The sequence below is a fragment of the Aethalodelphis obliquidens genome, unplaced genomic scaffold, assembly GCF_003676395.1.
Source record: "Aethalodelphis obliquidens isolate GAN/ISIS:26980383/991018 unplaced genomic scaffold, ASM367639v1 scaffold10, whole genome shotgun sequence".
Classification (NCBI taxonomy): domain Eukaryota; kingdom Metazoa; phylum Chordata; class Mammalia; order Artiodactyla; family Delphinidae; genus Aethalodelphis; species Aethalodelphis obliquidens.
The window spans coordinates 35,353,677-35,380,523 of NW_020837954.1; the positions used below are offsets into that span (position 1 = coordinate 35,353,677).

Sequence of the window (26,847 nt, forward strand, 5' to 3'; positions counted from 1 at the left end):
TACATAAAATTTTTTTTTTTTACAAAAGATCAATATCAGGAAAGTTAAGTGAGTTGAACCGCATCTACAGACAGAAAGCCCTTGTGTTTTTTGGATATCTCTCCTTAAAGAATAAGAATAGCATGACATGCAATCAGAGAAATAGTGAAAGGTACAAAATACTACTTGATAGCTAGCTCCTGAGAGAAGCTAGGAGATGGTGTGTACACACAAGACCAAGTCAACCAAATAATCAATTAAGTATACATGAAGCCGATACAGTACTTTCTGCTAAGTACTGTGCTAGATTGTGGTGGTGCTGGGGAGATATTTAGAAGAGCTTCTCAAGAGCGGCTGCAGAAGACTGTCAGCGATACAACGAGAGCCACACATTGAGCACCGTATTATGTGGGTACAGACTGTAAGAGAATTAGTCCAGTCTGCTTCTCAGTAAACCCTCTTTAGATCCTCTTTCCCCGTGAGGGTGGTTTGAGGTTAGGAATTTTTCCTCCTTAGCTGTAAAACTTGACTTCTGTCACTCTAGGATTTCTTTAAAGGAGAGGGACAGTAAGGGTAATATCGATTTGTATAAGCTAGCCTCACGTTGACCTAAAATCCTTCTTGGGCTCACAGGCCACTTGAGATGTAAACTTCTCTACTGAAATTAAACACGTCCATCTTACTCCTCTAAGACAGCTGAGCTGCTAAAAGCAAATGCGGCAACGCAGGGGCAGTTAACATCGCGCGGTATTGGGCGGACCCGGCTGGAGGTGGAGCTGCCGGGGCCGGATATAACGTCACGGGGCCGGATATCACGGAGGGTGTGTGCGTCCTGTCGTAGGGGGCGGGGCTCAGAGCCAGGTTTCCTCGGCTACCATCGGCTGGTGGACCGCGCGTGGCGTCCTAGCTTTGCAGCTATGGGGGCTACTGCAGGTTTGAAGGCAGACTGCGAGGCGCTGCTCAGCCGCTTCCAGGAGATGGACAGCGTGCGCTTCGAGGACTTCACCGACCTCTGGAGGAGTATGAAGTTCGGGACCATCTTCTGGTGGGTGTTTCTTGTCCACTACCCGCCTGCCTCCCCGCTCAGAGGCGGCGTGACAGGTTTCTTCCTTCCCCTTCGCTTCGCCGCACCTGGGAAGGGCTGAGAAAAGCGGCAGTCTCTGAACACTGCCTCCATCTCCCCTGAGCTCTCACTTGTACTTGGCCGCGCGCTTCCCCTGGGCGATTTCGTTGGCTTGGGTTCCTTCCATTTGCGGCCTCCTCCCGAATACGTATACCTCTACTTGGCCGCCCTTCTAAACTCTTCCACTGCTTCTAAGCACCTCCACTGCTTCACCCGGACCTAGGTCACCATCTTTTGCCCTCCTCTAGTCTCGTTTTCTTAGAACTCCATGTTTAAAAACAAAAACAAACACACAAGCAAAGACAAAACCCTGCATGATAGATTTCATTTTTCACACAACCGCCGAAGTTCTAAAGTGCAAATTTGCTCACGTCACATCCTTGCTTTCCACTCTTCAGTGGTTTCCATTGCCCTTGGGGTGCAGCTCAAATTCCCTAACATGGCTGGCAAGACCTTTCGTGACTGGCCTCTGCCCATCGCTGCAGCTTCATCTACAGTCCACTCCATGCACTCGCTTTCTTGCTGCAGCGTCTGCACGCGGCCCTCTACAGGCGTTTCCTCAGCCTAGAGCTTTACCTCCAGCTCCCTTTGCCTGGGTACCTTATTCTTCACTCAGGTTTAAGCCCACATGACAGTTCCTCAGGGAAGGCTTCCTTTGCCCTTCTAGACTAAATAAGGTGTTCATGTTCTCTTTCTCTTTTAGCACTTTGTGCTTATTTTATCGCTTGACATTTTTTTTTTTTTTGCGGTACGCGGGCCTCTCACTGTTGTGGCCTCTCCCGTTGTGGAGCACAGGCTCCGGATGCGCAGGCTCAGCGGCCATGGCTCACGGGCCCAGCCGCTCCGCGGCATGTGGGATCTTTCCAGACCGGGGCATGAACCCGTGTCCCCTGCATCGGCAAGCGGACTCTCAACCCCTGCGCCACCAGGGAAGACCTGTCTCTTGACTTAACCACATTTTATTATAAGTGTGTAGTTCAGAAGGCAGTATAGTGTAGTGGTTAAGGGCATAGATAATGGAGTCCAACTGCCTGAATTTGATCAGAGTCCACTAACTGTGATTATATGGTAAGTGCACTCTAAGTGCTCAATAAATATTCACTGTTATTATTATTTTTAAATTTACTTTCCACTAGATTGAGCTCTGTGAGGACAGTGACTGGATGAATCTGGTATTTCATTAGCATAATACTTACAATATTGAAAAGACTAAATAATTGAATGAATGAATGAGTCCTTGTGATTAAAACTCTGTGTTTTGCTGAATAAAATGTAAACGTTCTCTCTTTTCTCTTAGTTGATGTAAAATAACTACCTGTGTAGTTTGTACATTGTAGGGGATGGAGAATGGAGAACTGTTTGTTGTACAGTTAATGAAAGGGGAGGAACTAATTTTTTTTAATGGTAGTAAATGTAATGCATTTATAGCTGTATTTAATCCATAGAACAACTCTGAGATCAGTAATTATCCTTGTTTTATAGATGAGGAAATTGAGGTTTAAGAAGGTTAAGTAATTTCTCCATGATCACGCAACTAGGTGGTAGAGTAGATATTGAAACCAGTGTGTCTTACTGTTTCTGAAACCCATGATCTTTCACTGTATCCCTCTTGGGAAAAGTGGTAGTTTAGAATCAATTTTCAGGGGTTACCCCAATTCTTTCTTTTTTTAAAAAAATATATTTATTTATTTATTTTTGGCTGCTTTGGGTCTTCATTACTATGTGCAGGCTTTAGTTGCGGTGAGCGGGGGCTAATCTTCATTGCGGTGCGCGGGCTTCTCATTGTGTTGGCATCTCTTGTTGTGGAGCATGGGCTCTAGGCACGCGGGCTTCAGTAGTTGTGGCACGTGGGCTCAGTAGTTGTGGCACGTGGGCTCTAGAGCGCAGGCTCAGTAGTTGTGGTGCATGGGCTTAGTTGCTCCACGGCATGTGGGATCTTCCCGGACCAGGGATCGAACCCGTGTCCCCTGCATTGGCAGACGCATTCTTAACCAGTACGCCACCAGAGAAGCCCCCTACCATGGTTATTTTATATATTAAATATTTTAAATTATTAACCAGTGATAATTTATAACCCCACTCCTTTTGCTCCCAGTTCAGCAATAAATTTGATGCTTTAGGAAGATGCATCATGTTTACCTAGTGTCTCAGTGTAAGAAGCACAGCAGAAAATTAGGTCTTCGTGCTTAAATCATGAAAGGATCAGCTGTGGAATGCCCATCCACTTTCTAGCAGCTGCTATTTAAACAAGTATATACCTCTTCTGTTATTTTTTTTCACAGCCATAATATATTTTCTCTTTGTTTTCTAGTGGTAGAATGAGAAATTTAGAAAAGAACGCGTTTACAAAGGAAGCTTTGGCTTTGGCTTGGAGATATTTTTTACCTCCATACACCTTCCAAATCAGAGTTTGTGCTTTGTATCTACTGTATGGATTATATAACACCCAACTGTGTCAACCAAAACAAAAGGTAATATTCGGTGAGTTGTTTTCTTCCAGCAGAAATATGAAACAGGTACAATATTTTCACAACCAACTGATTTAAATAGAAATGCCAGTGCTTCAAAATTATAATACATTTGTAAAAAAAGATTTACTAACAACTTTTTTATTCCTCTTGTTTGCAGATTAGAGTTGCTGTGAAGGATTGGGATGAAATTTTAAAATTTCAGCAAGATTTGATAAATGCACAACATTTTGATGCAGCTTATATTTTTAGGAAGCTACGACTAGACAGAGCATTTCACTTTACAGCAATGCCTACATTGGTATGTTATCTAAAATAGATTGTTTCTCAAAATGAGAAATTATGCTTTATTGTCCATAAAGTATCTAAGTCTCCAGAAAGTGGAAAGACTATTATATAGTTTCCAATACTCGAAGAAAGGCTTCTTAAAATAGGAAACAGTGTTGGGGATTCCTGGCAGTCCATTGGTTAGGACCCCGCGCTCTCACTGCCGAGAGCTTGGGTTCAATCCCTGGTCGGTGAACTAAAATCCCACAAGTTGCGTTATTTCAAAAGTCTAACAGTCTTTGAAACATGGATTATTTAATAAATATATACTTAGAGCTGCTTTTTTTTTCATCCATGTTTACTGATAGACAGTTTTTGCTGCTGGCTTACTTATTTCAGTACTTAAAATGTATCTTATAAAAGACATCTATTTTAAAGATATTCATTATTATTTAGCTGTCATACAGAATGAAGAAAAAAATTCAACGACCTGAAGTTACTGAAGACTTTAAGGACCCAAGTGATCATGTGATGAAACTTATCACTTCTGATGTACTAGAGGTAAATTTGTTCTTATGTTCCTGAATTTTTTTAAAAAATTGTTTTATTAACTACATATTGAGGTTATACCTTCATCTACTGGATACTGAAAACTTTTCTAATGCTTTTAACCAATCATAGAATGCTGTTACTTTCTCTAAAGTGTCAGGAATGTTACATCCTAAATATATCAAAATTTCTGGAATAAATCTTGAAACACAGTGAGAAACAGAAAGATGTAGAAGACTTGTCTTGGACTAAGGATATTTAGATTCAAATACTGAAACCACCATTTGTATTTGACTTTAGATAGGTCATAAAACAAGAATTTAGTGACATTATTTTTTTTAATAATATGTGTTCATTTCCTAAGTTCCTTTTTACAATGCTTGTGTAAAAACCCACCACTGAAAACGGTGAAGCTATTTCGGTGAAACGAAAATTTGAAGTCAAGAATAATGGATAACATGCCGCGGAGCAACTAAGCCTGTGCACCACAACTAGTGAGCCTGCGCTCTAGAGCCCACAAGCCACAACTACGGAGCCCAAGTGCCACAAATACTGAAGCCTGCGCGCCTATAGCCTGTGCTCCGCAACAAGAGAAGCAACAACAATGAGAAGCCTGCGCACAGCGATGAATAGTAGCCCCCGCTCATCACAACTAGAGAAAGCCTGCACACAGTAACGAAGACCTAACAGAGCCATAAATAAATAAATACATTTTAAAAAAAAAAAAAGAATAATGGATAAGGGGTACGGTCTTAAAACAGCTTTTCCATCTAATATATTTTGGTATTTTTTTTGAGTTGTGCGGTGTTGAGAAAAATCTTCTTTTGCATTGATAAGTAGTGATACAGAGTTTTACCTGAGAGGAAATGTTGCCCTGAGGTTAAAACAAAACCTCACTAAAGGGCTGCAGCCTTCTGATCAGTGATCCATTCTCTTTTCAAAAGAATGGATTCATACGTACACAGAGAGTGCGCAGAGCGAGCACGAGCAGGTGGGGGCCTTAGTCATGTGTTTTTCATTTCTTTGAGCCTTAGTTTCCCCCTCTTTAATATTAGGATTGCAACCCTTATTTCATCCAGTTGTAAGAATTGAGACCAACTTGTACCTGAAGAGTGCTGAGTGTGGCCTATAGCACATAGTAGACTCTTCTTAGTAAATGTTACTGCTTTTCCCCTGAGCCCTGTTCAGTCTTTTCCTATATCAGGAATGAAAGAGGGATCAGATGTTTGATTTGCTCAAATGTTTCTCTGTGTTCTGGGTGCTGCCGTGTTTTAATAACTTCAGCCGTTAGGTTGCATCTGTGATTTTCTAATTCAGATAGCAAATTGATTTTTGAAAATGCTCTGGGTCTGCTCTGTATACTGACTTTATTTTTGAGCAAGAATTGCTAATCTGGGGTCCATGGATGGCCTTGAAAGGTTCATGGATCCCTTTCCCCCCTAAATTGTATTGAAAATTATTATACGTATGGACGCTTGGTTAGGGTGAGGTACTCTATCCTCAGATTTGCAAAGGTATTCATGTCCCCCAAAATGGTAAGAATTACTCAGTTAGAGGGAAATTGTTTGCTAAATATCTAAAGACATGGTATAGTGCAGGAGCTCTACAAGGTGTTTTGTGTATATTATTTTACTCCTTAACATCTCTGCAAATTAGGTGTTTTAAACAATTAAAACTTTTTTGTTAATTTTTTTTTAAAGTAGGTGTTTTTATCCCTGATTTAAAGTTGAGGAAACTGAGGCACAGAGACATTAAGTTAGGAAGTGATGGAGCTAAGGTTCTGTATGGCTGCAGTGCCTATTTGTTGGATAGCAAAGGCCTTCTCTGAGCTGGGACTGGGGTTGGAAATATATCATTTGCAGACATCTCGTGAAGTATAACAAGAATTAGGATCTTTGCCCTCTAGCAGCTGAGCAAGAAAGAGGTGGGAGAAGATTATGTAGAAAAATAAATGTGAGAAAAGAACTTTGTGTAATAGAGGGAATTTGTATTTTGTCTTTTTGGCAGAGGGGAATCATTTAGAAGTTTTAGAGATTGGAGAGACTTAGAGTGTATATTTAGGTTTGGGGTAAGGAGCCAGTTAGAAGGAGGGTTTGTGTAGAAGAGAAGCAGCACAGTCCCTGCTGTGAGGTGGTGGGTCTGTGACCAAGAGCCTGGTGGAGAGATTAGCCTTGAGCAGGAGAAGGCACTTCCTCCTTTGAAACCTTAGGGAAGGAGGTGAAAATGGATTCCTATAATTGGTTGTGAAGAAGAGAAGTAGAAGGCAAACAGACCCGATAGCCTGAACTTTAAGAGGCCTCCTGCCAGAACCAAGAACTGAGAAAGTTTGGAATAGCCGTCGCGGAGAGTGAAAGATGCTGAGATACCAGAAAGGATTTGCCAAGAAGTACTGATGTAAATTATAAAGAGAGAGGCAGAGAATGTTCTATAACAGTAAGATGTTTTTCTTATCAGTATTCTCCCAATGAAAAGAAGATGATTTGAACCCAGTTGGTTGTAATTTTTGATTGTTGACTAATTTAGTGGTAGAATGTTATTTTTTTCAACATACATTGCTAAACTTTTTTTTTTCTTCATTTTAAGCTCTTTTACTACAATGTGTTGAGGTAAAGATTCCTCTGTTAAATAAATTGTATATGTCGGCAAGCAGGTATGGGAGATTTTAGAGAACAGAGCTGGGGTGATACACAAAGCCATATCTTTTAGGGTGATTTGAGAGGAGGGTCAGAAGGGCAAGGCTATGAAATGCCTATTCCTAGAAGCTTCTGAGAATGGAGTAGTCTGTGTGAAGTCATCCTGACTTTATCTGGCATCTTTATCTTTGGTAGCCTTTTCCTTCAATACCTGTGTTGGCTTTATTTGTCCTGTCCTAGCATAGCCCATGACCCATTTTCACTGATAATCCCTAAATTTAATACTTTTCTGTTTTCCTTCTACTGCCTACAAATGCTATTAAGTCTTCATGTCAGCATACGTGAATTCTGGTCATGATTCTGCCGCTCATTAGTTCTCTTTTGTGGTTAAGGAGGTATAATAAAACAAGAGAATAGGATATTGAATCAAATTATCTGATTTTTTTAAAAAATTGAGGTATAATTGATATAACATTATATTAGTTTCAGGTGTATAACATAAGGATTTGATATTTGTATATATTGCCAAATGATGACCACAGTAAATCTAGTCAACATCCATCACCATACATAATTACAAATTTTTTAAGGCATCTGCCTTCTAATTCCAAGTCTGCTACTTAAATATGCTACTGAAATATGACGTTTAGCAAATCATTTCACTTTTGAATCTGTTTCTTCATTTATATTTACAATTATATTAATGGCATTACATGTTCAGTATTCACCATGTGCCAGGAACTATGCTGAATGTTTTTTGTATGTTATCTCACCAATCATCATAATAACCTTGCAGAAGAGATAGTATTTTCCCAGTTTTAAAAACAAGGAAACTGAGGGACTTCGTTGGCAGTCCAGTGGTTAAGACTCCGCACTTCCACTGCAGGGGGCGCGAGTTCGATCCCTGGTCGGGGAACTAGGATCCCACTTGCTGTGTGGCATGGCCATAAGAATAAATAAATAAATAAAAATTAAAACAAGGAAACTGAGGATCAAGAAGTTGAGTAATTTGCATAAAGTAAGACACAGACACTGGATTTGAATGTCCAGGTGTGTAAAGCTCCAAAGCCCATACACTGTCTTTTATTTCTTAATCCTTTGATTTTGTATAGTGGTTTACGTCATACAGAATACTTCCACTTGTATACGCTCACTTAATACTTTCATAGTTCATTAGGCGTCGTTACTTCATTTTGTACAAATGTGGAACGTGATTCTTAGACTGAGGGATTTGCTCAAGACCACAATCTAGCAGGTGCCGGAATTCAGGCTCAAAACCAGGTCCAGCTAGTGGTCTTTGCCCTGTATTGTAGTGCATGTAAAATAATGGGAATATAGCACATTGTACCGGGTAAAAAGTTAGGGGCTTCCTATGTCTGGACACTCTTCCCCCTTGAAGATCTTGCATATGTGAGCACTCGCCACTCCTGAGCAGTTTTGAATTGCTTGAACAGATATCGATGGAGTCCGTCAAAATCTCCTAGAAAGGCATTGAGTAGCCTATCTTGGGGATGACTCAGAGGTTGTTGACCATCTGTGATGGATAGTTCTCTGCTGGTCTGTGAGCCAAGTCCCAGTGCTGGTTTTATGTGATTCTTAAGTCCGCCTACCATATTTATGCTACCTTTCTCTTTACCCTGTATACCTGCCCATTTGTCTGGAGTTTTCTGGGGGAGGAAGGTCTAATAAATGATGCCTCAAATGGTGTCATAAATCACTATTTCATTTAATCTTGAATCTTATCACTGAGGTAATGAGGAAGCTTATGGGGACAGGCACAGAGCTTTGAGATTCGTGAACGTCAGCCCATCTCTGTGGAGGATTGGGAGAGAGTCATTAGGTAGGAATTTCCAGCTGAGCATAAAGAACTGTGTAAATACCCTTCATGTGACAATATGAAATAAAAATGTGATCTTAGTTATCAGGAGAAATACTTAAAGGTATGCTATACTATAAATCATTTTTGTTACATCTAGGAATGCAATCTTATATTAACTAGTCTCTCGCCATCGTTTCTGCATACAGTGTGTATTGCCTAATGTTTGTTGAGTTGAACTCAATGATTCCATACTTCTGGAAAGCAGACTCTTCATTAATAATGTTATACTAGTTTGCATAGTTATATCATTTTCAATATACTGTAGTATGTTATTCCTTCTCAACTCTGTCACTTTGGAAGGTGATTTTATTTTGTTATGGTTTTGCCTTTAAGTTTCTCCTTGAAAATTGAATTAAAGGACTCATCGTTTCACTTTTAGGAAATGCTGAATGTTCATGACCATTATCAGAGAATGAAACATATAATTTCAGCTGATAGATCCAATCCAGACAAAGCCCTCAGCTTGATAAAGGATGATTTTTTTGACAATATCAAGAACATAGTTTTGGAGCATCAGCAATGGCACAAAGACAGAAAGGTTTGTAACTGTTTGATATGTCACCTTTGCATTTGCATCATACGTGACTGGCTATACGTGACTGAGGACGTTGAGAGGCAGCCTTGCTTAGTGGCTACCTCCTGTGAAGCTAAGATCTCAAGTGCTTTACTTTTTTAGTATTAGCTTTGCCAGTTATTAGCCATGTGATCTTATTTAATCTTACAAATGGATTTTATATGTAATTATGTAGCATATTATTAAATAATTATAATTAATAATTGTAATTATATAATATATAGCTAAATAATATCCATTATACACTCACACGTACACTATGTAGTATACATAATTATAGAGGAATAAATAGTCTTGGTGTACCATGGATTTATTACAATCTTTATAATTTAGCATTCTCCAGAGGTTACACATTGGCAGTCTTTGGGCCAAAGCCTGCACATACTTTTTTTTTTCTTTGCATAACATTGTTCCTAATATTTAAAAAATTTGAATTAATTACCAACATTTAAATATTTGTGGACTTAACTTAAAATTCCAGACATCCAACTTCTGTTAAAAGTGAGAGGTTTGGTAACACTGGTCCTACTTTGCTGCATGGCAGTGGACAGCTAGCCTTGAGTGATGGCTTCTCCCATTGTGACAGAGCATGTGCTTTCTGTTTCTCACGTGCTCTACCTGCCTTCCTTTATCCATTTACAAATCGCATCAACACAAGTCTTCCATTTAGTTTTCTGATCCAAATACTCATGCTAGAACTGCCCATATTCCATATTAGCCTTTTCAGCTAGAGAAACTTTTTTACTCCAGAAACCTGAAGACCGGCCGTGCTAAATTTACTTTTGAAACCACTACTCCATCTAATTTTACTAAATACTTCTAGGAAAAAATAAGTAATTTCTGATTACTTACTATGTGTTTGATAATGTGTTAGTGTTTTCACAAATGCTAGATAGGCATTATTATCTTATATAGCATTATTCAGAGAGATTCGTTGCTACTTTTTGGATTATATAAAGGGAGATGGCTCAAAACTCAATTTTAGAAAAGATAAATAAGAAAAGTGGTGAGATAACGGCCTTGGGAAGAAGGAAATAATTTGCTTCCTCTCCGGACATTTATTTTAATGAGAGCACATTTTAGGATGTTTGAATATTTTAAGTGCTACAAATGGGTTGCACAAATGACCTAGGCACTTAACGTAAACATCTATTGTAGTGCTGTCTTTTAACAACTCTCTTCAATGAGCATTACTAAGACCTTTGAAAACCTGAAGGAAAGGAGAATAAACCAGCTTTCTCACTACCAAATAAAGTGCATGTCATCTTTCATTAGTGAGGAGGATTTAGGTATTTTCTTGATGAATTTTGTAACTCTTCTTTAACCTAACCACGATCTTAATGTCAGGTGGTGAACCATGTTTTGATACTGTGAAATATTCTTTTAGTTTTTTAGTAATTAAAGTAAATGATTTTCATTGGTCTGAAATTGATTTTCAGTTAATTTTTAGCTGGTTTGAATTGTAAATGTGTAAATATAACTTTTTTGATCTTTCAGAATCTATCCTCAAAATTGAAAGCTAAAGATGGAGAAGAAAAGAGTGAAGGAAATTCACAACAGTCAGAGGTCAGAAAAATTCACTATATGATTGCTTATGGGGCAATAGTTTGGTTAGCTTCTTTTCATTTTATGTGTGGCTGTGATTCTGTATATTAACCATAATGTCCCATGGTCAGTATTCTAATACATATCTCAGAAAATTCTGTAACATGGGTTCTATGAAGGGCTAGCCTGTTCTCTGCTGGAAACCTTGTGAAAGACCACATCAGTTATAGATTGGGAGTGGGATGTTCACAGTTTTCAGCAGGGAGAGGGAAGGATGGTGGTGGAAGGTGTCCTCAGTCCTGACAGGGGCAGAGTAAGGCTTTTGTAATACTATGTCTTTTCGGCCTTTCAGCCAGTGTGGAGCACAAGCTACTATTTACTGCCTTCTGTCTCCAGAGTTTTCATCCATCTTAGTGCATGAGGCAAGGAGCCATCTTTGGGCATAGGAAGATGAGGAGGGAATGGCCTGGTCACCAGGAATTTCATTCATATCCTCCTTAAATCCTGAATGAAAGCAATCCACAGCCATGGGGATGTTATCATGGCACCTGTTAGAAAGTAGTGCATGTTTATATGCCTTTACTTAATATATGTCCAATAAATGTTAGTTCCTTTTACCCTACCTTCTGTCTCAAATCTTATTTCTGATAAAAAAAATACTTGGGAATTCATAATTTCACTCAGTGTTTGTGTGTTTTAACTTTTTCCCTTTCCTGTTTATTTTTACTTCCAGAGAAGTGAAAGGGCAGAATCATTAGCGAAAATAAAATCAAGGGCCTTTTCAGTTTTTGTTGAGGTAAGTTATTTCTTTAATAAGGTAATTTAGAAATTTATGTGATGCTTTTTTAGTCACGTTTTAAGTTTTTCATCAAAGTAACACTTGTGCATAGTTGTAACTAATAATACTGTAAAGTTTATATAATCCAGCAGTCTCCTGCTCTACCACTTCCTGCCCCTGTACTTCTGATCTCAAGAGGCAACCATCTTCACCTTTTTCTCTTTTTTTTTTTTTGCGGTACGCGGGCCTCTCACTGTTGTGGCCTCTCCCGTTGCCGAGCACAGGCTCCGGATGCGCAGGCTCAGTGGCCATGGCTCACGGGCCCAGCCGCTCCACGGCATGTGGGATATTCCCGGACTGGGGCACGAACCCATGTCCCCTGCATCGGCAGGCAGACTCTCAACCACTGCACCACCAGGGAAGCCCCAGAGAGATTTCTTAAACTTTATCTTCTGAATCATTATATTGAATTTTTATTATTTCTGCTGATTATTTTTGATTACTAAGATTTTTTTTCTTGTTCTCTGAATCTTTTCTTACTTAAAAAATGTATTTATCTTTTTGTTTTTCTGGATGCAATATGCTTATCTGCTTGAGGATGTTATTTAGTTTTTTGAAGTTTCCTCCTTTTTCCCCAGAGTTTTTATTTTTGTTTATTCCATTCTCTGTCATTCATTTTGTTGGCTTTTTTCAAACATTTGAAGATCCTCAGATCATTAAGAGTGGTCATGTGGAGATATAGCTTTTTAGCCTCCATGCTTTTCTTGGATCTAGTCATTTTTACTGGAGAGCAGGCTTCCATTCCCTTGCCTGGGGGAGGAAAGTGGTAAATAAGCCCAGCTGCCAATGTTTTGGGTGCCTACAGAGAATCTGCCAACAGGCTCACAGTTCCTTCTGGAGGCTTCACTCAACCCACCTATTTCTAGTAAGAGGCTTTACCCCCTTCTTAGCTATACTGGTCTCCTCAAGCCTCAGCTTCTCTGGTTTAGCCTCTCCAGAGAGCAAGCCTCCTGTTTTCTACAGGAAGAGGTCAGTTGTTCAGCTTTGAGGCTGCTAAATGGGATACTATTCCCTATGTAGATTTTCCATATATCTACCCATTTTTTTAGTCCCACTTCTGATGACCCCAATTCCTGCTCCACTTGGACCAGCTTTCCTTGTAGACTTCCTCAGTACAGGCAATTAGATTTCAGCTTTCTGCATTCTAAGTCAGCCATAACTTTTACACTTCCAAAATTTTGTTGATTTGTTTACAGCTGCATTGTTTCCTATTATCTCCGTTTTGTGAGTTTATTCATTTTTATTCCTTTCCTCTCATTTTAGTGGGGTTTCAGGAAGGAGCACCAATAACTTGTATTTTTTTCTGTTGTTTTTTTTTTATGAATCTAAAAATGACTTTATTCTGTGGGAAACTACTATCATTCTCTGGTTGTAGAAATAAAAAGGAATAAATGAAAAAATTAAAAGTGACTATAGATTAGTTAAGTGTTATATATTTGCTGTACTACAGTAAATTGAGTACAAAATATTGTTGAATGAAAGCATCAAGGACAATAAATTAATCATTCCAAATTCATTTAAACCAGAACTATTTCCATATTATATAAGCTAATTGTTGTTTAATGTATTTCTTAAGACATTATGAAATACTTAAAAAAATTATTAAACAATTAAATTATAATCCCCATAAATTGTTATGAGTGTGTTATTGCATAGTTGTAGTTTTTTAAATTATTGAGGTATAATTAACATACAGTGCATGGTAGCTTTTAAACTGTTGTTAATACCTGCACCACATATATGACATTCATTGAAAACTCCTGTAGTCAGGGCTCTGCTTAAGCAAATAAGGGAATTTATTGACTGATGTAACTAAAAAGTCCTTGGACTGTCCCTCCGTTTCTCACCTCTTATGTTGCTTTCATTGCCTTCAGGTGCGATTCGTGACAACTCCAGCCTTGCATGTTCCCAGCTTTCGGTTCAGTGGAAAGGGAGAATTTTCCTTTCTAATAGTTAAACAGAATTCTAAAATTGAGTTATATCAGCTATGACACACATCACACACCCACCTCTGAACAAATCATGGTGGCCCTGGGAATGTGAAACCCATTTTGACTAGATCGGGGCCACATGGCCATACGTAGAGCCAGGCATAAAGTAGTTCCATTTGAAGTACATGGTGCTAACTAAGGAAAATAAAATGTTGTTAGAAGAAAAGAATAGGTTATCAGGTGGTAAAAATGGCGGTACTTGTCCTTTACACCTCCATTTCCCAGCCATGCAACTACAACCGTTTAACCCAGCAAGGATATTTTAACTCCGTTTGGGCAGATGAGGATGACAGCTGCAGGGAACTCTTCCTGTTGTAAAGCTAAAAGAGTATATACATGTAACAGGTAAAGCTAAAAGAGTATATACATGTAACAGGTATACCAACAGATACCAAGCTAGTATCATGGTAAAGTACTTTATGACAAGTATTTCTGTGACTCTTTCATCATCTTTGTTTGTCTGTTTTGTTGTTCCCTAAATCACCTGTCAGTTGGGTTCATTTTGCGATTCATTGTAATTAATCGGATTTGCAACTATTTAGGCATCCAAGTCAAGAAGGCATCGTCAGGTCAAACTTGATTCTTCTGACTCTGATTCTGCATCTAGTCAAGGACAAACCAAAGCAACTAGGAAAAGAATAAACAAAGAGACATTGAAACCAGCAGGAGGGAAGATGTCTTCCAGAAACAGAGGTAACTTTTTTGAGACTTAAAAAAGGGAAAACAGGTCTTATTTACAACCTCCTCTCACCATGTTTTCTTTATTAAAAAGGATTACTTGTTTAAAAACCTTGTGAGATTTAATATTAAAAATAAATTATCTTAGATTCTTGGAATCTTACTACTGAAAGTGACTCTAGGAGTCATCAAATTCATTTCATAGATGATGAAATTTAGGCCCATACAGGTTAAATAACTTGTCCAAAGTGATATAGTTAGATAGTTATAGAATCAATCCAGAATTATACGGACCATACTTTATTAGTAATTTTTGTGTGTGAATCAAACTTATGTGTAGAATAAGGTATGATAAGTAATACATTCTATAAACTGTATTTTCCATTCGCTTCACTAGCTAAGCTGTACCTGCTTTTCTCTTGAAATAGTTTATCTATAAAATTACTTTTGGTATTTGATTTTTTAAAAAAATGACTATATACTCAAAAAGTTTAATTTTTAAGCATTGCACAAATAGTATATGTTCACCATACATAAAGTTGGAATCTGATTAACAGGCTCAGGGGGAAAAAAAAGAGCATTAGAAACATAGTAAATATTTAGTGCCCAATATAAGAAACACAGAGCCACTGTAGCAGTATATGAAGATATGTTATAGCCTTGTAACATATTTTTTTCCTATATTGAGGCAGCGGAGGGAGAACTAAAGTTAAATACCTTTAATACAGTCCAGATATGATCAGTTCCGTAACTTAATGCTTGAAGTGCATTGAGAATTCAGAGGAGGAGATACCACATTTGTTAAGGATAATCAAGAAATACTTCAGAAGGAGAATGTTTTTAGTTTTCTTTACACAGCTAGCAGATATTGTGAAGAGAACTGTTAGACTAATCTCACTTATAAGTATTAGTGAAAAAATTCTAAGTTTTATGTATCAAAAGAATCTCAGATATAAAACAACTTGACTGTGTACATTCATTCTGAGATGCAGGGATGTTGCAGTTAGGAATCTATCAGTATAATTTGCCATATAAATAGGTTAAAGGGGAAAATGTGAGTTCATTTTAATAGTTACCCAGGAACACATTTGATAAAATCCAGCATCCATTCTTGATTTAAAAAAATATCCTCCAGATGTAGGGAATCAGCACACTTTCTGTACAGGGCCAGATAGTAAATGTTTTAGGTCCAAGTGGAACCTTCATATATTTCTGGTGGGAATACAGAAAGGTATAGTCACTCTGGAAAACTGGCAGTTTCTAATAAAGTTAAACATACTTACCAAATAACACAGCAGTCCTACTCCTTGGTATTTACCCAAGAGAGATGAAAACTTACATTCACACAAAAATTTCTATGCAAAAGTTTATAGCAGTTTTATTCATAATTGCGAAAAATTGCAGTCAGCCTAAATATCTTCAACTGGTCATTGTATAACCGTGGTATAACCATACAGTGCAGTACTACTCGGGAATAAAGGCACTACTGATACATGTAATAACATGGATGAATCTCAGTGCACTCTGCTAAGTGACAGAAATGAGACACAGAAAAGGCTGTATACGATATGATTCCATTTATAAGACATTCTGGAAAAGGTGAATTTACAGAGACATAAAAAGGATCATTGGTTGCTAGGAACTGGGGGTGGAGGGAGGTGTTGACTGCAAAAGGGCACAAGGGAAATTTTTGGTGTGATGGAATTGTTCTATATTCAATATTTTGCACAACTATGCATTTATATAAACTCCTAGCTCTGTACTGCATTAAAAATGGTAGTTATATATTAATTCAACCAAAACCAAACCAAAACAGAGGACATGAGGAAAGGATTGATTAGTTTGATCATATTTAAAAAAGTAACTTCTGGTAGATTTTTTTCTAAGGTATCAAAGATACTTAGGTTTAGAAACCTGCACAAGCATTTTTTATTAATTATCCACCTTATTTCTTACAAGTGCAGCCGAGAGGTAAGTTGGTCAAGCTGCTTTCTTAAACATCTGGAAAAGAGTTTTTTATGCAGTTGAAACGGAGGAGCCGAGTGCAAGCTAGGAAAGAACTTAAATGAAAGTTCCTTTTCATCTGAAATGTTGGCCACATGTAACTTATGAAATATCACTTCTTTCACTAGCCATAATTTTTTACTTAATGTAGTTAGCGAAAACATTTTCATAAACTCTGAAATTTACTTTTAAGGATGGCTGAGGTTTGTTATTGAATTTACCTCAGGTGTATTAGGGAGGGTTTAACCCATGAGAAAGAAAGTACACTAAAATGTGACCTGAATTAGATCCTTAATTGTAACTCAACTATTCCAGGTAACCAGCTTTGTCGCTCCTCTGAAGCAGAGGTAATTTGTTATTCTGCATCTTAATAAAGATTCAAGTGCTGGGCTTCCCTGGTGGCGCAGTGGTTGAGAGTCCGCCTGCCAATGCAGGGGACACGGGTTCGTGCCCCGGTCTGGGAAGATCCCACATGCCGCGGAGCGGCTGAGCCTGCGCGTCCGGAGCCTGTGCTCCGCAACGGGAGAGGCCACAGCAGTGAGAGGCCCGCGTACCGCAAAAAAAAAAAAAAAAAAGATTCAAGTGCTTACTAAAAAGTTTCTCTTTAATTAAAAGTTCATTTCCTCAAAGTAGAAAAGTATTTTTGATTTCATAATTTTTTCAAAAAGAGGTGTCTTATATTCCATAAAATGCAAAAGATCTTGTAAAACCATTTGCAGCACATAAGACTAATGCTAAACTTTTTAATTTTAGGAGAGCTGTTATAAATTAGCAAGAAAAGGACCACCACCCTTTAGAAAAATGGGCTGAGGTCATGAACAGGCAATTCATGAACAAAATGTGGTTACCATGCATATGAAGAGATATTTAATTTCATTAATAATGAAAGAAATGTAATTTAAAACATGATTTTCATGTAATTTGTTATGTTGGCAAAGATTAAAGGTAACTGAATACCCATTGATAGTGAAAGTGTGAGGAGGTGAAATCTGAATTTGAGTGGGAGAATGAATTAGCGCATCCTTCTTAGAGAGCAATTTGAAATCGGCTGTCAGCTGATTTTAATCAATTTTAAATGGACATGCCTTCTAACTTAGCAATTCAGTTTCTAGGAATTTATCCTTTACAAGTGACAAAAACACACAGGACATTCATTGCAGGATTATTGACAAAGACTGTTAACAACTCAAATGTTTAACATTGAAAACATGTTTAACGTTGAAAAATCCATATAAAGGAATATTTTACAGTTATTAAAAAGCTGGAGAAAGTTCTATATATACTGACATGAAAATATGTCCAAAATATATTGATACATTGCTTAGTGAAAATGTTTTTTTAAAGAAGAGTATGATTCATTTGTTAATAAATATATATGTAGACGTAAAACTATAATATAAAATAGATAAACCACAAGGTCCTGCTGTATAGCACAGGGAAATATATTCAGTATATTGTCGTAAACTATAATGGAAAAGAATCTGAAAAAGAACAATATGTGTGTATATATATGTATATGTACATATGTGTGTGTGTTTGTGTATATATATATATAAATATAAATAAATTGAATCACTTTGCTGTACACCATAACATTGTAAATCAACTATATTTCAATTAAAAAAATGTAGACAGAAGTACAATATATATCATTGAAGAAATCTAGAAGCATATAACAATGATTAATTCTCAGGGATGGGAAATTTCTAAGTCCATAAATTTCTGTGTTTGACTTTTATGTGATAACCATATGTTTTGTAATCAGGAAAAATCCAAAGATTAAAAAACAAACAAATGTAACAATAATTCCTTAGACTAAGGCAAGTAGAGGGATTGGCATGAAAAGAGGCAAGGTAGTTGGAAGTATAGCGTGTGAGGGGCCTATTTTTTTGTTTTGTTTTGCGGTACGCGGGCCTCTCCCTGTTGCGGCCTCTCCCGTTGCGGAGCACAGGCTCCGGACGCGCAGGCTCAGCGGCCATGGCTCACGGGTCCAGCCGCTCCGCGGCATGTGGGATCTTCCCAGACCGGGGCACGAACCCGTTTCCCCTGCATCGGCAGGCAAACTCTCAACCACTGCGCCACCAGGGAAGCCCTGAGGGGCCCATTTTGCCTGGAGCATAAAGGATGTGTTGAAGAGTTACTGTTAACGTGGAAAGATATGTTGAGGATTATATTGTGACCAGGCCTTAAATGTGGAACCAAGAAGTTTGGACTTCATTCAGTAGGCAGAGGGGAGTCATGTGAGACTTCTGAGCAAGCAAGTGGTATGACCAGTTTTCTTTGAAGAAAATCAATCTGGGAGTAGTATGGAAGGTAGGTGGGAACAAACTGAGAATAGGAACACTAAATAAAAGGCTGTTAAGGAGTAATGAGGATCTGGCCGGGTGGCTGTAGGAATTAGACAAGCAGATTAACAGGAAAGCCAATGGATATCTACAGGTAACCAAATATTTAGGCTGGTGGAGAGGGATGAGACAAAGATGCTTAATGCCTCAGCAACTTGGGGATGTTGTGACTTTAACAGAATAAGGATCACAGAATGAAGATTTCATTTGGGGGAAGAATTTGCCCCGATCTGCCTTTTTAGGCTCAATTTCTGTAACAGCTGTCTAGCACGTAAATAGGTGCTCAAGTATATTGATAGGATTTACCCAAGTTTGGATTATTTAAGCTTCAGCTATACCTGTTCACCATTCCTAGAACATAACACGCATGCTTCTGGAAGAACATCAGTAATAGTAATGGTGATACATGATGGTGAAGATGATAACAACTATTATTTATGTAACGCTTATTATCTGCCGAACTTTTTTCACACGTCCAAGGTCACCTAACTAATAAATAGAGCTGAGACTTGAATGGCAGTCTGTTTGAATCCAAGTCTGAATCTTTAACTGCCATATTTGCTGTCTCTCAGGTAATTGGAAATGTGGATCTGGAGCTCCAGTTAGACACGCACTTAAGTAATTGTTGTATTCTAGCTGCATGTCCTATAGTTGTATGTATTGAGATTGAGCAATTGTCTGTTACTTATCATTGCATTCCACATGATTAGCTTCGAGCAGAGTAAAACTATCGACCTGACAGCCTCTGAGGAATTAGTTGTGTGGATAACTGAGGTTAATTATTTAAATGTCAAAATTTACTTTTTAAACGGTTAATTATTCTGGTTGATATCTTTCTAAAACATACTACATTCTTCTCTGTATGTTTCTTGTTTTCTACAATGTGCATTTATTATTTTTTACATGTATTTTATGCTCTCCTATTTTCTAGAACAATGTATCCTGAACATAATTTAGTTTTCTCTTTATGATTCAAGGTTATCATCATTAGCATGTTATTTTACTGGGTTTTGTAATATAATGATCCTATCAAATAGCTTAAGTGTGTGGGGCAGTTGACCTTTATACTTACGGCTTTGTGCTGCAGGACTTCGTCAGTTCTTACGTTTTTCTGTCACATTTGTTGTGGTAGGTGTCTTCATTCTGTTCTCAGTGTGCAGGCGTGGCAATTTTTTTCCCTTTTTGCTGCTTTTTAACTGTACTGGTTTTAAGAAATGGGTTTGCCATTATTCATACATAAATAAATGTAATTAGGTTCTGGATAAAGGCCTGAGGAACATATCTGTGACTGAAGTTCATGAGCTTTTATTTAATATGTGGACTTTGAGATAAACATCCTGAAGTTCTGTGTTCACTTCTTGGTTCCTGGCTATGTGATAAGTGGGTGAAGCATTGTATTTTGTTTTTCAGAGCTTTTAGAGAACAATTGATTTTCTTTTTTTTTTTTTTAAAGAAGATGTTGGGGGTAGGAGTTTATTAATTCATTAATTTATTTTTACTGTGTTGGGTCTTCGTTTCTGTGCGAGGGCTTTCTCTAGTTGTGGCAAGCGGGGGCCACTCTTCATCATGGTGCGTGGGCCTCTCACTATCGCGGCCTCTCCTGTTGCGGAGCACAGGCTCCAGACGCGCAGGCTCAGTAGTTGTGGATCACAGGCCCAGCCGCTCCGCGGCATGTGGGATCCTCCCAGACCAGGGCTCGAACCCGTGTCCCCTGCATTGGCAGGCAGACTCTCAACCACTGTGCCACCAGGGAAGCCCTGATTTTCTTTTTTAAACTTACTCATTTAATGTAGAAATAGATCTCAAAATGTAGTTAATCATCATGTGACTAGATGAAGGTTTTTTTTTCTCAGTGACAGTTTTTAACTCAGAAATCCTTCCCTTGACATTGTTGGATAGATTCTGTTAGGTTGTAAATGTGGATTTTAAAAAAATCATAAATAGTTGATATGGATGCCCATGGTACAAGATTATAAAGAACAATATTAGTAATTTGAGGTAGATTGTACTGATTATAATCTTGTGAACAACTGAAAAATTTTATAGGTTCAAAATCCACCCCCCTCCACTGCCCAAAATGTGATTAGATATGGAAATAGATTTCCTAAAATATTATCTGTCATCTTAAAAATCATGTAAAAAAATTATTGCATCTAATACTTAGGACTTCCAAGTAAAGATAAAATTCTATTTTAATAACTTAATGGGAAATTGGTATTATTTTATTAAGTTTGAATTGCGTTTAAAATGGAAGTTTATTGCTACAGTTTACTCAACTGCATCTGGAGCAATCTATTCATTCCATAAAATCTGCATCCCATTAAGATCCCAGAATACATGTGTTCAGAGCAGAAAGCTTAAACTCATCTTCATTTAATTTCTTATCTCCTGTGCTGGCAGGTACTTATTAACATATATACTCTGTGAAATACTGTGTTATAAGATAGTTGAATCCATATTTATAGTTTATTGAGGCTCTAGTATATGGCAGGCACTTTTCTAAGTACTGGGGATACATCAACCTAAACAAACCAGAGTCTATCCTTGTGAAGCTTACATTTACTATGTATTATATATTAAGATATGAGGTGGTGTAAGTGTTGTGGAGAAGCATAAGGATCAAAGAGTGACTGTGGGGGGCGGTTGCTACTGGGACAAGGAAGTTATGTGCTCAGTGAGACCTGATAGGACATAATTTGATTAGGATATTTCTTCAAGCAACAGAAAGTTGATGTAGAAAACCTCCAATGTTTTGGAAAATGGAAAGTTACTGGCAAATTTTGACTAAGAGAAATATATCTTGTAGAACATATGTGGTGATACAGGAAAGTGTGTCTGCATTCAAAAACAAGGCTATCACGTGGCCTCTTCAAGATCAGGAGGCTGTACATATGTCAAAAAGTACAAATTAAGAACCTGTGTTCATAGACAATCTGAACCGTGTTTCTGAAGTTTGTGCACATTTTCCTTCACTGTAATGTGATTTCACAGCTGTTTGTTAAAATAGTGAGTAATTTAATGATCCTAAAAGTAACAGGTTTTGTGTGTGTGTGTGTGTGTGTGTGCGCGCGCACTTGTGTATGTGAGAATTGCCTTATTTTCAGGTTGTTTTATTTAATGATGGTTCCTTGGACAGCATTCTGGTGTTCAGCAACCAATACGGAATATTTGTCATTAAATCCATATCAGTCTTTAAAAAAAAAAACAAGGCTATTAACTTTAGAATTACATTGGTGATTAATTAATAAAATTGAAGTAATACACATGATTATTCCCTGATGTCTGCAGATATAACCTATGCTGTGTGTGATAAAGATTGAATAATATATCTATGTTTGGCTAATTTTGTTTCTTCCCTTTTCCTCTATTTACTTTAATGGAAGGATTAGAGACTGTTTTCAAAACATAGGTATAAATATATTATAAATTTATTAACACTTTTAAAAAAGATAGGTAGTTTTATATGCATATTTCTGTTTACCATTACAATTTTAGCTTTTAGTTTAAATATCTAATTTTTGTTATTATAATAATGTCATTATTTATATAAAATTTTTTTCAAAGATTAGCATTCTTTGTTTTCATATAAAATCATTTTTTCAACTATTTCCAGGTGACATGCAAAATGTACATACGGAAGATAAATCTTTAAGTCTGAGTATGCCTGTAATTACAGAAGAGGAAGAGGAGAATGAAAGTTTTAGTGAAACAGGTACAGATGAAATTTTATCGAACTACTTGCAGAGCATCATTTAGAACCCTTGAAGAGCATGACAGTTGGCTGTGTGTTCCTGTGATGCTTTAACTTTGGTACATTGGAGAATTTTAGCATTAATCAGACTGTTAATCATGACACTTAAAAGTAAGTGATAATACAGTATATGAATGGATATGGAGAGGCAGGGGTCAGTCCAGGTGAGAGGTGAAGGATAGGGAAAATATCATTATTAGTAAATGAATATCCGTAATTGTGATGGTGTCTGAAGTGTATTTCTAACAAAGGGCAAAGGTCACAAAATGTGAATTACTGTATATAACTTTTTAAAAGATTTTATTGTTAAAAAATACTTAATTTCAAATTCTAGTAAATGTAAAATTTTCACCTATGAGATGATTGTAACTAAGTGGTAAATTGCACAACATGAATTAAAATAGCTACATCTTTTTGCATTGCTGTGATCTTAATTTGTTTGTAGTACTTGTTAAACAATAGTTTAAATAATTATTATCTCTAGTAATAATTACAGTAATGTACAGAATAAGTTATACATAGCAGGCTAGGCTTGATAATTGGTAATCCATCAACGATAATGAACATAATATATATTAAGAATCTGCCTAATGACCTTTTTTCATTTTGGCGCTGTATTCATTCAGCAAGCATTTATTGAGTGCCTATTTTGTTTCAAGTGCTTAGGTAGGTATGGGAATATAAAGATATATAGTAGAAGAGTTTAAGAACCATTTTATTTTGATCACAGTGAGTGTAGATCTGAGCACAGGGAGTGGCTCATAGTGGACCTAAGTAACTACTGTTTAATGAATCAGATCAGTCTGTGCCCCGGAGGACCTTACAGTTTAGTGTGCAGAAAAACAACACAGTACCTTGTAGTAAAGAAACAGGGTGCTATGGAAACATATAGAAGACAAAGACAATTAAAAGAGAGTATTTGTTCCTTCAGAAATCTGAGTTGCTTCTGTGATTTGCTTATGTCAGCATAAAACGGTCCTTTATAATCTTGTGAGTTTCAGACTGTAGTTGCTTTCTAGTTTTGTCTGGTAGCTTTTATTGTGAGTAAACAATCAAACAGATGTATACCTTTATGGCTGCCTGGCCAGTCCCATTCTAAAATCTATCAGCTTGTGAGTTGTAAAAATTTGGTTTTTATTAAATCATAATTACATAAGCACAGAATTTAACAATGAACAGTTTTATAATACTCATTACCACAGACTTCTGACTCTGACTCCCATTTTTTATTCCCTAGAGACAACTCTTTTATAATTATTTTGGTGTTGATCTCCATGTTTCTAAATAACATGTTTATATTGTCACTTATTCATGTTTCAGTTCTATGAATTATCTATTGAGGGAGGCAAGGATTTAGTTCTCCTTAATATATTCTTTTTTTTCTTATTTGAAGTATAGTTCACCTACATCACTATGTTAGTTCCAGGTGCACAACTTAGTGATACAATATTTCTATACATTACAAAAAGATCACCATGACAGGTCTAGTTGTATCTGTCACCATACAAAGATGTTACAATATAATAATTTTATGTATTCTTTACCTCCCAATCCAAACACATGATACTTCCTATCACCCACCCTCTCAATATGGTTATTATTTTAGTTATATCAGTATTCAGCATTTTACAAAACATTATTAGCAGCAGGGCCATGTGATATATACTATGATTCTCCCTTAATCGGAACACTTATTGTTTGCCTTAAAGAGTTAATAATTTTTTTGCCTTATTAATTTGTTTCTTTATGTATTTATCACTAATTTACCCCCCAAACTCTTCCTCAGTGTATAAATCTCCCCTTGAAACACTAGAGCACATTAGGCATTTTATCGGTGTCATCTTCTTAAAAGAAGTCTCCTCCAGGCCTCTGACTTGCTTTACTCTGGACATCATTCTCTTGGCCTGCTGCCGCTTCTTTCCAGGAATCTATTTTCTTTTTCTTCTTAATTTTTTCTTTGTCTTTTCTCATTCCTTTTCCTGTCACTCTCCTTTCAGTTTTCATTGGAGGGGAATATTCCTTTCTTTTACGTCTTCCATAATTTTCATGTTTTTGTGTCTTCTGTTATTTGCTTTGTTTTTAATGATCAGTAACTTCTAGGTTCACAGCTGTTTCTAGATGGACACTTACTTGAGTGTTGGTCATGGCATCTGCCATGGTAGCCAAAAAGATGTATGGTACTGCTGTTTTGGGTTACATTTTCAGGTTTAATCGGAAAGCAATTGAAATCTTAGTCACTTTCTTTTAGCACTGGCCCAGATACCTTTCAGCTCTGGCATACTGGGCCCATGCTAACTATAGGGAGGACATACCCCTATGAAACAACCTCAGAGTAGCTTATTATCAAGTAGCATTTAGGGTGATTAGGATCTCCAGTAGTAAGTTTACAACTGCAGTATCATTTTGAAGGATAAAAGTCATGTATATGTCAGGTTTAAGATTTCTTGTATCTTTGCTGTGAAGGTGTTCTTACTATTATGCCAACCTATATAGTTTAATTGTGTATTATCAATTAAGTATTATATTTTTTAGACCTGACAGGCTTCTTAATTTTTTGTCTTTAGAGTTCACTGCACCCAAGAGGAGAAGAAAACACAGAACAAAGAGCCTGGTGTAGAGTACTTAATTTTGAGCTTTCTGACAGAAGAAAAGATGTATATTTTGTGTATTGAACAGGAAGACTGCGAGTATTAAAAATAGTTCTTCTGGGAAGCTGTAGGTATTTCTTTGAAATGTCAATACTTTAATATAGTTCTAGAATAAAAGTACAAAAAATTAGAGTATTACTCTAAAATTTAATTTTAACATCTTTTGTGAAATATGCATAAATGATAAAATTTGGATTTAGAATGTAATAGAAATAATTCTGTTATTTGCAGATTATTGCTATTTCCTACAACTTTTTTGTGCTATTATACTATCTTAGTACAGTTCTGGAAGTGTTAGCTATTCTATTTAAAATCTTTTTTCTTGAAATATTAATGTTTATTATACGTAAATGGCTAATTATTTTATATCTAGTTTGGTAATGTTTGTTTATGATGTATATTAACTATTTTATATATTACGTTGTTAAGTGCAATAAAGTTTTTGCCTTGTTTGCTTTATTTTTTTAATGTTTGAAACTTATATGGTCAGTAACTTATGTGATTGATAACTTAGGAAGCTCAGTTTCTACTTCTGTAACCAATTAAGTATTCTTTTGTGCTTGTTTTAAAGCTCTCTTTGGCCTAACATGTCTATATGTATACATGTATGTTTGTGTAGGTATAGATATATGTATGTATTTGTCCAATTATACATATAATATGATTACTCAATACATTGTTTAGGTACAACATTTAAATACTGATTATTTCTAATGAAACCTTTAAAAGTGGTAATGTACATTTCAGAATGTGTCTGGTACAGAAAGTTGGTACTTACAGAAAAAAATTCAATAGCTTCATGACTGTGCCTCTCTGTTAATTTATCATTTGAGAGATTTAAACGGAGATTGCTTTAGCCATGGTGTTTGAATTGCTGCTGATAGCAGACCATCTCACATCATGTGGCTGGCTCAGCCTGTCTTAAAATTGATTAAACTCCATGTTGTTTTCCAGTGTGGTATATTCAGGAATTCTACAAATGCCCCGTGAGTGAAAATGTGTGTAATCTTTTAAAATCAAAATACTAACACTAGCCCAGACAAAACTTCGCTTATTAGAATCTGTGCTGTCGCATTAGCTGTGAAACAAAATTGTTTCCCTTGACTGTTTCCCTTGTTTTCCTTGACTTCAGATGTTTCTGGTAACAGATAGGACAGTTTTCATGATGTGGATATTGGGCAGAGCTTCTGGGGTTTAAATATTCTAATGTTGGGATCCATTATTGGCCACTTGTATACCGGGTTATTTGCTAGGATTTGTATAAACATTAAAGTTTACAGACATTGTACAGCTAACACAGTGAGTTGCCCTCTTATTTTTTTCACAACAGTACTTTTAAAAGGTATCATTTCACTTGTACAGTGAAGAAACTGTACCTCCGGATGGTAAGTGCCTTGTCCACATCCACAGAGTTAGTTACCCCATCTGGGGTACAGATACAGGGCTCTGGCCTATAATTTCAGAGTCGTTTTTTGTAAGCCAACAGAGATGGAAATCCAGACTGACTGCAAGAAGTAAAACCCCACTTCAGAATGGCTTAAGCAGTAAGGAAAGTTTATCTGAAACCAGTTGAGC

General features: G+C 37.0%; 1 protein-coding gene across 1 annotated transcript; it reads left to right on the forward strand.

Moving 5' to 3' along the window:
- The first annotated feature begins 827 nt into the window (after window positions 1–827).
- On the forward strand, window positions 828–26,567 carry SNAPC1 (small nuclear RNA activating complex polypeptide 1). The gene is made up of 10 exons (XM_027111437.1): window positions 828–1,024; window positions 3,414–3,573; window positions 3,731–3,871; window positions 4,294–4,398; window positions 9,278–9,436; window positions 10,970–11,038; window positions 11,751–11,813; window positions 14,389–14,539; window positions 22,487–22,585; window positions 25,189–26,567. The coding sequence occupies exons 1-10, from the start codon at window positions 897–899 to the stop codon at window positions 25,239–25,241; spliced, it is 1,128 nt and encodes a 375-aa protein (XP_026967238.1). The 5' UTR covers window positions 828–896; the 3' UTR covers window positions 25,242–26,567.
- Window positions 26,568–26,847: the final 280 nt, after the last annotated feature.